The sequence below is a fragment of the Emys orbicularis genome, chromosome 11, assembly GCF_028017835.1.
Source record: "Emys orbicularis isolate rEmyOrb1 chromosome 11, rEmyOrb1.hap1, whole genome shotgun sequence".
Classification (NCBI taxonomy): domain Eukaryota; kingdom Metazoa; phylum Chordata; order Testudines; family Emydidae; genus Emys; species Emys orbicularis.
In genome coordinates, this window is record NC_088693.1 from 20,906,446 (window position 1) to 20,919,475 (window position 13,030).

The 13,030-nt window shown below is 37.8% G+C and overlaps 1 protein-coding gene across 1 annotated transcript in view; it reads right to left on the minus strand.

Annotated features, from left to right (window-relative positions):
- The window catches only part of LRP1B (LDL receptor related protein 1B), a 1,070,902-nt gene that overhangs the window by 44,517 nt on the left and 1,013,355 nt on the right, over nucleotides 1-13,030 (minus strand). The window contains exon 84 of the mRNA XM_065413676.1: nucleotides 2,595-2,756. Within this exon, the coding sequence (XP_065269748.1) occupies nucleotides 2,595-2,756 (162 nt within the window). The remainder of the gene's footprint in view (nucleotides 1-2,594; nucleotides 2,757-13,030) is intronic.

A 13,030-nucleotide genomic window follows, 5' to 3' on the forward strand; every position in this document is an offset into this window, starting at 1 on the left:
GCTTTTTAAAAAGCACCCCTACATTTACATTTAAATTAATTATCTTTAAAAAATGATGTTTGCAGAAGTATTCAACTAGAAACAATTTGTTTAGTTTGTGGTAAGACTCAAGTAAATATTTTTTCTTAATCTGTGTGTCTGTCTGTGCATGATTTATGTACTATATTGTTTTCAAATACCCAATTGTATTTGCAGATAGTTATTTGTGAATCCATGCAGTTTGTTTAATAACAAGTGGGACAGAATCACAATTACTTCTGTTTTTCCATTCAAAGGCTTGCATTTATTTCATAGTCTCCCAACTGGAAATACATTCCATTTATTGCAATACAAATCCCATTTAAGATACCTACTAACCTTTTCCTTGTTTGACAGACTATTCACTATTAAACAAAACAGTTTTAGTATCTGGTAAAGAGTTGTGAACCAGACTTTTACAATACCTAATTTCCCCTTGATTTTGTTTAAATCCAGCATTTTTAGCTACTTCATAGGATAGGCAAAAAAGGGCAAACGACTGTCTCCACAAATATGTCATTACAATCTATACATAGCATCATAAACAGGTCTACATCTCTTATATACAGTACTGTATCAAAAATCTTATTTATTTAGGGGAAACTATATTAATTTTAAGAGGTTGTGCCATCTCCGATTCCAGAATTCTGCAGCTGGCCGTGAAATAAGTTGTTCTAATGCTTACAGCAAGAGTTATTAGCAATTTTTTGAAAATGCTATTATTGATAAAGCATTGGAATGAGAATCTATCAGGGCACACATTTCAAAAGAACAACACACAGATAAGCTATAAACAGCTGCATGGCTATCATCATATTTCCACTAACAAAAATGATTTCTCCTAGTAGGGTCTATAGGTGACATAAATGTTTGGTGGCTTTACCTAGATATTCTGTGGAAATTTAAAAATGCATAATCAATTTTCCCCTAGTGGGAAGAGCTACTTCATTCAGTACATTTATGTAAGATTCTCACACAGAAAATCTTTAAATCTATTCACGTCTCAAAAAAAATAAAAGGGCAGATGTAGGCCAATCTTTCATCCCAGCCTTTACATAATACTACAACATTTCAGCAGAATTTTTACTGTTCTAATACATTAAGACATAGAAACCCAATACATTTTCAAAAAGGAAGGAAACCATCTTCTATAACCACATCTAACTTCCTGTGAAGCCCCAATAAATGTTACAGGAGCTCCTTTTTATGGATGGCAGGTAATGATGGTAAATAAAAAGTATTTCCTTTGAGAAAAGAAATAATTCCACGCATGCTAGTTTAAAAACTATACCTTGAGGATTTCTAAAATACTCACTTCTCTTTGCAAATTTTCTGACATAATTCAAGTCTAGAGATCTTTACAAATTGAAGGTGGGAGGAGTGATAGTGATATATCAACATGTGATAACAAAGATAACTTTGGCAATCATGGTTTAAGTGGGTAGGATAGACCAATGTGGATATCAGGGAGTGTAGACAGGAATAGATGACAGTAATCAAGACAGAAGATTATCAATAATTGGACAAAAGGTTGGCCATGTGGACATAAAAAAATGGTGAGATGTTGTGAAGGAAGAAGTACCAGGGATTCGGACCGAACCTGGATATGGGGGACTAAGGAAAAGGAGTCAAAGATAACATCCTAGCAGGCTAAGTGTCAGGGAGGATGGTAGTATTATTGACATGGCAAAGCAAGTTGTTCTACTGTGCAATGCCATTCATAAATGTATAAGAAATGCATATTGAGAAAATACTCCATGCCATAATAAATACATATTGGGAAAATAATAAATATTGTAATTATAATTACAAGTTATATGCCTACATCTAGGGCAGGGGTAGGCAACCTATGGCACCCATGCCAAAGGCGGCACACAAGCTGATTTTCAGTGGCACTCACACTGCCCGGATCCTGGCCACCGGTCCGGGGGGCTCTGCATTTTAATTTAATTTTAAATGAAGCTTCTTAAACATTTTAAAAACCTTATTTACTTTACATACAACAATAGTTTAGTTATATATTACAGACTAATAGAAAGAGACCTTCTAAAAATGTTAAAATGTATTACCGGCACGCGAAACCTTAAATTAGAGTGAATAAATGAAGACTCGGCACACCACTTCTGAAAGGTTGCCGACTCCTGATCTAGGGTTTTTATATATTAATAATTTTTGCATTAGATCTATAACCGCAATTATTGGTTTTACACAATACCAACAAGAGGGAAATATCAAAACCATTAATTTATGCTGTTTATTGTACTTACTATAAAAATGTGTGAATTTTAGACCTATGCCAATGTACAAAGCCACAGACCTCAATTGAGACTTATAATGCCCCTTTCTATGCCAATGTTCCTGCTGGGTTTGCAGTTAGTTTCTCTAGTTAAGTGTTCAGTGGGGTGGGTTGAGTCTACCAAATTCATTTTACTTGTGATCAAACAAACTTTGGATTGAGGTTTACTGGGGGTTGGGGGAACAGGAAAACCCACTCAGCCAACTACTCACTTTAAATTTCAATTTTATAAAACTTTCAATGTGCTGCAGAGTTCCCTGGCACATGGAGTATTACTTACAATATTGACATCTGTCTCCAGTATACTCAGTCAGGCAGTGACAATAGGGCTGATTTCCAGCAGTGACACTGCAGGTTCCTCCATTTTGACAAAAATGATCACACACTGTTTGATTGCAGTTTGGTCCTGTAAAACCCAGCGCACAGCTGCATGTAGGCCTCCCTATTCAAAATAAAGACAACTATTTTTATGGTAAAAATAAATATGCATTAAACTCAAAATCAGTACTTTTAATATAAACATACATTTCTGATCATAGTAAAGAGTTTTGATTTTTAAGCCCAATAAGTATTTTTTGCTAGACACCACCAAAACATTTCATTAATTTGTACTGTTGTAAAGGAATGCACCTTGGCTCCAGAATTCTAGTAGAAAAAAAGCACAACAATAAATGAATGCTCCAATGATCACACCTAGTGATTTCACCATATTTTTGCAGATTCTCTTATCCAAAAATATCTGATCATCTACCATTTCATTGGAAAGTCACATTACATGTAAAGATAATTTTATGGTGATTTCTATGGTTTATATGGTAAATGTTTAATAAAGCTGTTAAGTTTATTGTATCAGAGGGGTAGCCGTGTTAGTCTGGATCTGTAAAAAGCAACAAAGAGTCCTATGGCACCTTATAGACTAACAGATGTATCGGAGCATAAGCTTTTCGTTGGTGAATACCCACTTCGTCAGACACAAGTTTACTGTAGTTAATGTAGACATATTTTGACATTGTGAATTGTAAAGTTGATGAATAACTCTTATTACCGAAGAAATCAAGTTGCTTCTTGTCTTTGTTGTAAGGGTTAGATTGAATATGGAATTTACTACCATGCTCATTAACCGCTTCTACCACCAAACAATTCAGTGAAAGTTATGAATATAAAATTCCAAGTCCTTGGCTGGAACACAATATTTTTGTTAGCACATTTACAAGTAGGGGGTGTTGTAGCTGAAGGGTGCCAGATAGTCTCAGCAGACTCTAGCAAAGCCTCATTCACAGGTGACCCAGAAGATTTTGGGGCAGATAAATGTACGGTACTGGGAAGTAATAGAGACTGTGGCTCACCTGAAACAAAAAGATCCCTTAAATATCTGAACTCCTATGGTACTGAGGGTACATGAGAGTGAGTTGAGCAAGATCCTGTGGAGACCAATGTTGATACCAAGATGTGGACTGTCTAGAATGCATTGGTGTGTCAGACACTGAATGGTATGAACATGTGCATCTAGACTCGGACTCAGATGGTACTGATATAGAGGTCTGGGACACTGGTATAGATACTGAAGGTGCAACATAGTCTGATGGTGTGGACTTCTTTGAAGTGGAATGTCTATTAGAATGGACATGGCCACCTGATGCTAAAGAAGTCTTTGGTACCAAATCCAGTTTAGTAGCAGAGTGGCTTTTAGAGGAAGCCTTAGATAACCTTGAGGTACTGGAACCAACTGGACCTTCAATAGTACTCCCTTTGTGACCTGAGTCTCTGGAACATTCTTTTTGATTGGTGACTCAGATGCCTTAGAAGGAGAGCTAACATTCCTGCTCTTCTTGTCAGCACCCAGAGTCTTACTGTGAGAGGCTCTTGGTACTGTGGATTGAGATGTAGGTACTGTGTCCCTCAAGGTTTTGGTGACCAAGGCCCAGAGGGAGTCATGCTACGTGGCTTTTGGTGACCATGATCTAGAAGCAGATGGGGCACTAATTGAGGTTGGGCACTGGTGTGCAAGAGAGTTCTTGGAGCCTAGATTGGAGGCCAGTCTTAGGGCTAGCTTCATCATTAACAATTTACATTTTATTTCTCTACTTTTATGAGATCTGCTTTTGAAGGAGGAGCAGATCGTACACTTGGCCGATGTGTGGGTGTTTCCCTCACAATGGAGGCACTGAGAGTAGCTGTTACTGACCACGATAGCTTCCTAATAGGAAAGACATCATTTAAAGCCTGGGGATCCCAGCACACCCCAGAAGCATTAATGCCCAGAATAACCCCTCAAGGGAGGAAACAAAAAAGAGGGGGAAACAAAACAAAACCAAAGGCCCCCAAACTAAATACACCTCTACCCTGATATAATGCGACCTGATATAACACGAATTCGGATATAATGCAGTAAGATTTTTTGGCTCCCGAGGACAATGTTATATCGGGGTAGAGGTGTACAATGAATTAAACTAAGCTAAGAAACACAAAAGCTAATGATAATTAACTATATCTAAGCAAAGCAGGCATGCTTGACACTCCATCTTAGGCCAAAGACTGTTGAGAAGGAACTGAGGGCAGTTCACCCATGTAGCTCTGCATATCCTCAGTACAGGGCACAAGGATGTGTATAGAGCACATGCATGGTCCAAACAGGTACTGCTACTAAAAATCTCCAATCAAGGGTGCATGCACACCTGAAGGGACCCTACTCAAAGAACTGTCTGGATCCAACAGGAGTTTACCATCTGCTCCTTCTCCTTTTTCAAATCTATATTCTACTCTGAAGTCTCTAAACTTCAGTCCACATCAATTGTCTCGACTTGTCAATTCTGCCCTACCCTTTCACACCTTCTAATCTCCCCTCCTCATTCCTTTCCTTTTCCTTGTGAATCACTCTTTCTCCCCTGGCCTTTCCCTCTACATCAGTTTCATGCTGTTTACCATATCCTAAAGAAATCTTCACTCAACAACAATTGTCTTTTGATCACCCCATTTCTGTCCTCCTCTTTATCTCTAACGCTCCTTGAATGGACAGTCTCTTCCCAGTGCCTAGAATTCTTCTCTTACAATGCTCTCCTTTTTCTATCCCTGTTCCACTGAAACTGTTCTCACAATAGCCAGTAAATGACCTCTATAAAGAGTTTCAAGATATGTCTGCAACTGGGAGGTGTGATTCCCAGCCTAGAGTAGACAGACTCATGCTAGCTCACCTGGAGCAAGCATGCTATAAAAAAGCAGTGTGGACACTGCAGCACTGGAGGTGGCTCAGGCTCGCTGGCCAACCTTGGATCCAGGGGTTCAGGCGGGTTTGGACTTGGGTGACTAGCTCTATCTGCCACTAGCCCCATAACATCCACACTTCTAATTTTCACATGCTAACTTGAGTTGAGTGAGCATGAGCCTGTCCACCTGCACTGGGAATCACTCGTCCTCTTCTCCATATTAATTATCCTTGATCTTTCTGCTACACCATCAACCGCTTCTTCATCTGTCTTTCTTTCTTGGGCTTTGTGACTGTGTCCTTACCTGGTTCTCTTCTACCTTGCTGTTTACTCCTTCAGCATAACCTTCAGTAGCTCTTTCCTTCACCTTCCCTCTCTCTTTTTGTGTTCCTCAGTAGTCTGGTCTAGGTCCCCACTTTTCACACTCGCCCCTGGGTGACCTCATCCACTCTTCTACTGCCACTTATTACCACTATATTATTCACAACTCTCATATCCACTTCTCTATATGACCTTTCATAGTTTCTCCAATATCTTTTGGTCAGTGTCCTACAACTTCGTTAAATTAAACACAATAATGACTGAATCTCTGATTTTTCTTCCTATCTATGCACATTTTTATATCATACCTGTCATTATAGTTTCTCAGTGCCTCACAGAAAGTTCTTTGATGAAAGAAAAGTGGTCAAATTCTCCTCTCTGGCAGATGGGACTATGCCTTATTTATATTTTTCTTCTCCTCTCTTCTCTCCTCTCCTATTACCACTTCTCCTCCTCCTCCACATTCTTCCCTTCACTTCTTTCCTACTCCTTTTTCAATATTCTCTTTTGTTGTTTTAATGAATGCTAAGTTGAAATGTTTGCTCCCATGAGATTAGTGTTCAGTCAGCCAATCTCTTCCTATAACTTGTTCTGTAGGAATGAAACCATCAATTTAAAGTAGCTCAAACTTGGTTGAATATGCAGTAACCTACTTATGCATCAAAATATGTCTCTTGTTCTCGAAGCACCAAATCAACGATATTGAATTCAGATGCTGACATGCAATGTTTTTTTTTTTTTTTGGGCAAATGACTCAGAGTTGTACTCTTGTATATTTTGTATTTGGATTCTTGCCACTGGGTTAAGTGGTTTCAGACAGTTTTGAGTTAAATCATTGTTGTCTGCTACATAAGAGTATTAAAAAAATAATGACAGAATAAGATCTAAAAGTTTGAAGCCTCTGTTTTCTTGTCAAGCTCTTTCTTCTTTTTAAAAAGTGATGGGGAAAGTGTATTTTGCCTGTTCATGGGAGAATTTTATTCTCTTCTGTGCAACAGTAGGCTTACAAATAGGCCCGTTTTTGAAAGTTATGTGAAGATTTCTTTCATTTTATCCTAAAACCTATTTTTGTCATTTAATTTAATGTGTCAGCTAGAAATGCCAGCAGTTCATTTCCCATTAATATGCAGAGTTATCAACCAAAATAATATTTTTTTAAAAATAATGCTTAGCTCTTATAAAGCATCTTCTATCTTTGAATTTTAAAATACTTCTCAGATTGTTTTACTAAAACTCATACAATGACTGATAATAGTTACCACACCATACTACCCTATAGTAGTGAGATATTGTGGTCTAGTGGACTGACCAGTGTCCTGGTATTCAGGAAACCTGGGTTCTGTTCAGCCACTGGTCTATGGTGTGAGTTGGAGTAAATCACATACTTTTTCTGTGCCCCAGTTGTAAAATAGGGATGGTGATAATAGTGGTATCCTTTAAAAATGCTTTGAGATCTACTGATAAAAAATGCTATATAAGAATCAGCTATTATTAACAGAGATATCAGATAATAGCATGGAGAACATTTTTATAAGATTGCCTTATGTATATCCAACCATCTCAAGGTGGGAATCATAATCATACAACAATCTTGTGTCAACTTGTGTTCTAAAGGTAAAATAAAATACATTGACACTATATCCTTTTTGCTCTTTCTTTCATCTTTACTGTCCCCAGTTTTTCTGTTCCTCAATTAGCATACTCTACAGCACTTGCTGTATGGCAACATTGTCTTTCTCTTCCCCTACCTATCCCTCATATGTTGGCCACACCTCCTGCATCTCCATCAATTAATTATCCCCTTGTGGAAGTTCCTGTAATTAAATGTCTACACTGTGTTCTCCAAACTTAAGTGCCTGTAAAAGCAGCAAGAAGGCAACAACTTTTGACACACCACATTTTCAGCACATGCGCCAGTTGGATGAGCTCTACAGTGGAGAATGCCATCTCTTTAAGTAGGTGAAGGTTAGTGAAAGCTGACTCTTGCTGCAACTATGTCTGTCTCCACCTTGGTCACTTTTAGGGCTGGTCCACACTAACCCCCCACTTCGAACTAAGATACGAAACTTCAGCTACGTGAATAACGTAGCTGAAGAGAAGTATCTTAGTTCGAACTTACCGCGGGTCCACGCGTGGCAGGCAGGCTCCCCCGTCGACTCCGCGTACTCCTCTCGCAGAGCAGGAGTACTGGCGTCGACGGCGAGCACTTCCGGGATCGATCCCAGAAGATCGATTGCTTACCGCCGGACCCAGAGGTAAGTATAGACGTACCCTTAGAGTGTGATGAAAGATTTCTACTAACTGCAATGTTACTAAATTTATTGGTGTTTAGTCTCTTCTCTGGTATTCGCTGTCTCTGCTTCTTTCAGGGTAGATGGTTCAATTGATATGCGGGTTCATAAAGTACATATTCCCTATTTTGAGGTGAATTTTGTTTGACCCTGATCTAAATAATGTAAATTGTGCCCAGATGCTATGCATATTAAATGCTTGTAAATATAAACAAATAAAAATAACTTAAAATAAAGAACCAACAATGTATTTATATATTCTTAAAAACTGAAAATTTATATTCTGCTTAATATAATTGGAAGTTGCTAGTCCTTGAGCTCAGACTACCTTGTAAAAAATGGAAAAATAAATATGAATGACGATTGAGTCTCACAGTATCTTCAACACTTGAAAACTGATGGAATGGGGAACAAGCAGAGAAAATATATTCCAGTTATTATGCATTTTTGCAAATGTTTTGTACAGCATTTTAGTAAGCCAATTAGAGTATATCTTGTTTTGATTTTACAAAAAATTTTTGAGGGTAGGTAAAGCAGATGTGATACCAGAGGCACATGCAGCAAAGAGTCCTGTGGCACCTTATAGACTAACAGATGTGTAGGAGCATGAGCTTTCGTGGGTGAATACCCACTTCTTCGGATGCAGAGGCACATGTAGTTATCTTGTGAACAAATCACCTGAGAATGGGAAGTGTGTGGGACTCAGATAAAATGTTTCTCAGAAAGAATAGCTAGCCCAGTAAGTGGTGTTTGTGTTATGATCAGATTACATAGAGGATTTTAGATTCATAGACTCTAGGACTGGAAGGGACCTCGAGAGGTCATCGAGTCCAGTCCCCTGCCCTCATGGCAGGACCAAATACTGTCTAGACCATCCCTGATAGACATTTATCTAACCTACTCTTAAATATCTCCAGAGATGGAGATTCCACAACCTCCCTAGGCAGTTTATTCCAATGTTTAACCACCCTGACAGTTAGGAATTTTTTCCTAATGTCCAACCTAAACCTCCCTTGCTGCAGTTTAAGCCCATTGCTTCTTGTTCTATCTTTAGAGGCTAAGATGAACAAGTTTTCTCCCACCTCCTTATGACAACCTTTTAGATACCTGAAAACTGCTATCATGTCCCCGCTCAGTCTTCTTTTTTCCAAACTAAACAAACCCAGTTCTTTCAGCCTTCCTTCATAGGTCATGTTCTCTAGACCTTTAATCATTCTTGTTGCTCTTCTCTGGACCCTCTCCAATTTCTTCACATCTTTCTTGAAAGGCGGTGCCCAGAACTGGACACAATACTCCAGCTGAGGCCTAACCAGTGCAGAGTAGAGCGGAAGAATGACTTCTCGTGTCTTGCTCTCCTCTAAAGGTTTAGACTGCTATATGGTAGCAAATAAACTGTCCTGTTCATCTGCAAAAATAAATATGTCAGCACTTTCTCCCTTTAGTGTCTATGAGATTGTCTTTTCTCAATCTAGCCATCATCTTAAATTCAAAATATGAATTATATGTGAGAAGAGTTAAGAATAAGGACTCGTCTAAATGTGGACATTCACCTGTGGACATTGGCTCGAGGTATGTCAACAATTTGAATACATAACTGAGAAATAGTTTGTATGTTGTTATGTCTCTTGGAAGGAAATACAGTCTCTTGGAAGGAAAGACTGAAGATACTGCTTTGTGTATTAGGTGAAGTAAACAGTCGATAGAATTATTTCATTTTCATTACAGAGAGAAATGGTGAGAATTTTTATATGCATTCTAATTTTTTTTTAAACTAAACTCTGTTTCCTTAAATTTCAAATCATCTAGTTGAATGTCTAAATTATCAGAAATTACATCTTTGTTCACTCTGGCAATAGTAGACTCAGGACCAGGAATTTAAATACAGCAAACCTCCTTTAGAGAGACCACCTGTCATAAGAGACTACTTGCAGAAGCCAGGGAACACCACCGCTCTCTTGTGTGCAAACCATCTCTTGCAAGTGACCACTTTTGCTAACTCCCATGAGTGGTTGCTCTTGGCAGGTTTTACTGTATTCACTTGGTGTATAGGAATATGTACACTCTCTTTCATTTTTCTATTCCATTTGATACCATTCTTACAGAACAGAGTGCAGTCTAATATAAGGAGTTCAAAGATAGTATGTTAAAGGATAGCTTGTCTTGACATCTATAGTTTATGTCCACACGATAATTCACATTCATGAGACTGAAGACCCATCAGGGTATGGAGGTTTTATTGGGAGAATTTTTAGTATACACAGTTACTTATTTGAAATATAGGGCTTGATCCTTTGGTAGAACCAAGGTATGCACTCTCTCAATATTGGGGGCAGACAGGGGCTAGTTTGGCCCATGGGGTAAATTAGAGCAGGCTTGGGATTGTTCTCAACAATGCTGTTTGCAGTGGCTCTTTAAGAACCATTGTGCTAGCTATGGATCAACAGAGCATCTTGAACTCCAGCTGTGCTCCATCTCACCCCCAGCATTCCCCAACTGATGGTGGACAGAGGTAATGATTTTGAGGTAGCTACACTACTTCAATGCCAGTTGGGCATTATCCCATTTTTAATAACCCCCAACTTCTCTGTGTAAGGAAGGTTCTGGTCCCTTTGTGACAAGTGAGGAGTACAAATGAGTTGTTCAGCGTGGGCCAAAAATCTGGCCTGACATCTTATAAGTCTCCATCAAAGAGAAGCTCCATACATTGGTTAAAAAAAAAAAAAGGCAGATTAAACTGCAATTCTGAGTCTATTAAGACTGATATTTACAAGGCTTTTAAAGCGGCATAAAATACTTCATCAACTGTTCTTTTACCTGTGCCAAGGAACAGCCAATTTGATTTTCTACTTATTTCAAATTACTCTAATCAAGAATTCTATTTCCTGCAAATATACTAGGAATACAGGTTTATCTAATTTTGTGATCTTCCTAAACCTTGTTAATGTTTTCGATAAGCTCACTTATTGCTCTATTATTTTATTTTGTACTTTTATTCTGGAAGAGAAAAGCAATTGTATTTTTTTTAGACATTTACTGTTAATATTAATTATTTTTTTAAAAATTCCTGTTAATTTGGTTTGCTGGAAAACATTCATTACTATTATCCAAACTTTTAATTAGATCTTTCAGATGTGTGCTTTTAATTAACTGATGACATTTTCTTTGTTCAATTATTGTAGTTCAATACAACTGTCATAAACTTATAAATTTTAATTAAAGCTGCCCCAACTCTAGTTATATCATGTCCACATAGGAATTTGCCAAAAGGCTTAACTGTAAGTAAACCAACAATGAATAAATCCATGAACTGCCAGTGGGATTTGTTTAACAAATTAACATTTGTGTGCAGATGAGGTTCTACAACATATAATACTCAACAAAAATTTAACACAATAATGTTTTTAAAAAATGAATAACACTCTGCAATTGACTTAATCGGTTATCAAATTATTATTATTAATTTGGTGGTAAAAGAGAACAGAATTTATATGCACACATTGGAAAAGCATTTCCTTATCCGGACTCATTTTATTTATAGTATCAGAATATCAAGGAGGAATTTGTATTTATTTATTTAGGATACATTTGGGTTACTATCTGAGCCCAACTCCAATAATGCTGAAACTATTTTGAGTCTGAAATAGATTTTTAGGGCCTGATTCTCCATTATGCTAAGACCTATTTACACCTGTCTGGAAATGTAAAGGTGATTTAAAATGCATGTAAGTTACATTTCTGCCCACTTTGAAACCCCTTTATTGAGCAGTGTAATGGTGAATCTATTCAAAGCCACTGTATACACTATCTAAGGAAAAACTATTGCAGTTAGAAGTATTCACAAATATATATATATATATATATATTTTAAATCTTAAAGGACACATATAGTGTAAACTAACACACATTAGAGTACTACAGTATGTCCTTAATCACATCCTGATATATCATAACATGACAATATATCTTAATTATGGGTAAGAGTTATATTACCATGCTGAGCTACTGTTGATAGTCTAACTAGGGAATGTAGTTTGTAAAAGAGGGCGTGTGACAATTAGAACAAAGAGGAGTCCTTGTGGCTCCTTAGAGGACCATAGAGACTAACAAATTTATCTGGGCATAAGCTTTCATGGGCTAAAACCCACTTCATCAGATGCATGGAGTGGAACATTCATTAGGGAGGTATAAATACACAGCATATGAAAAGATGGGAGTTTCCTTACCAAGTTGGGGGTCAGTGCTAACGAGCCAATACAATTAAGGTGGAAGTGGGCTATTCTCAACAGTTGACAAGAAGGATTGGAAATCACTTTTGTAGTGCTAATGAGGCCAATGTAAACAAGGTGGCCCATTTCAAACAGCTGACAAGAAGGTGTGAGTGTCAGCAGGGGGAAATTAGTTTTTGTAGTGACCCATCCACTCCCAGTCTTTATTCAGGCCTAATTTGATGGTGTCCAGTTTGCAAATTAATTCCAGTTCTGCAGTTTCTTGTTGGAGTCTGTTTTTGAATTTTTTGTTGTTGAAGAATTCCCACTTTTAAATCTGTTATTGAGTGTCCAGGGAAATTGAAGTGTTCTCCTACTGGTTTTTGAATGTTATAATTCCTGATGTCAGTCTGATACAGACTAACATGGCTACCACTCTGAAACCTGACAATTAAAACTCAGCAGGGATGCTGCTTTGTTTTTTAACTGTAATATGACACACCTTACATTTACTGTAAAGTGAATTAGCTGCAAGTGTATTTGAATTTCCTCTGCTTTTCCCCATCTTGGGAGGGGCAGGGACAGCAGTATAGTCAGGTCCAGTAGAGGAAAGGCCAATTTCCATGTGGGGGAGAGGAAAGAGCTTATTTCTAAACATAGTGGACCTCAGCACCGCCTTGCATCTCAAATTGTATG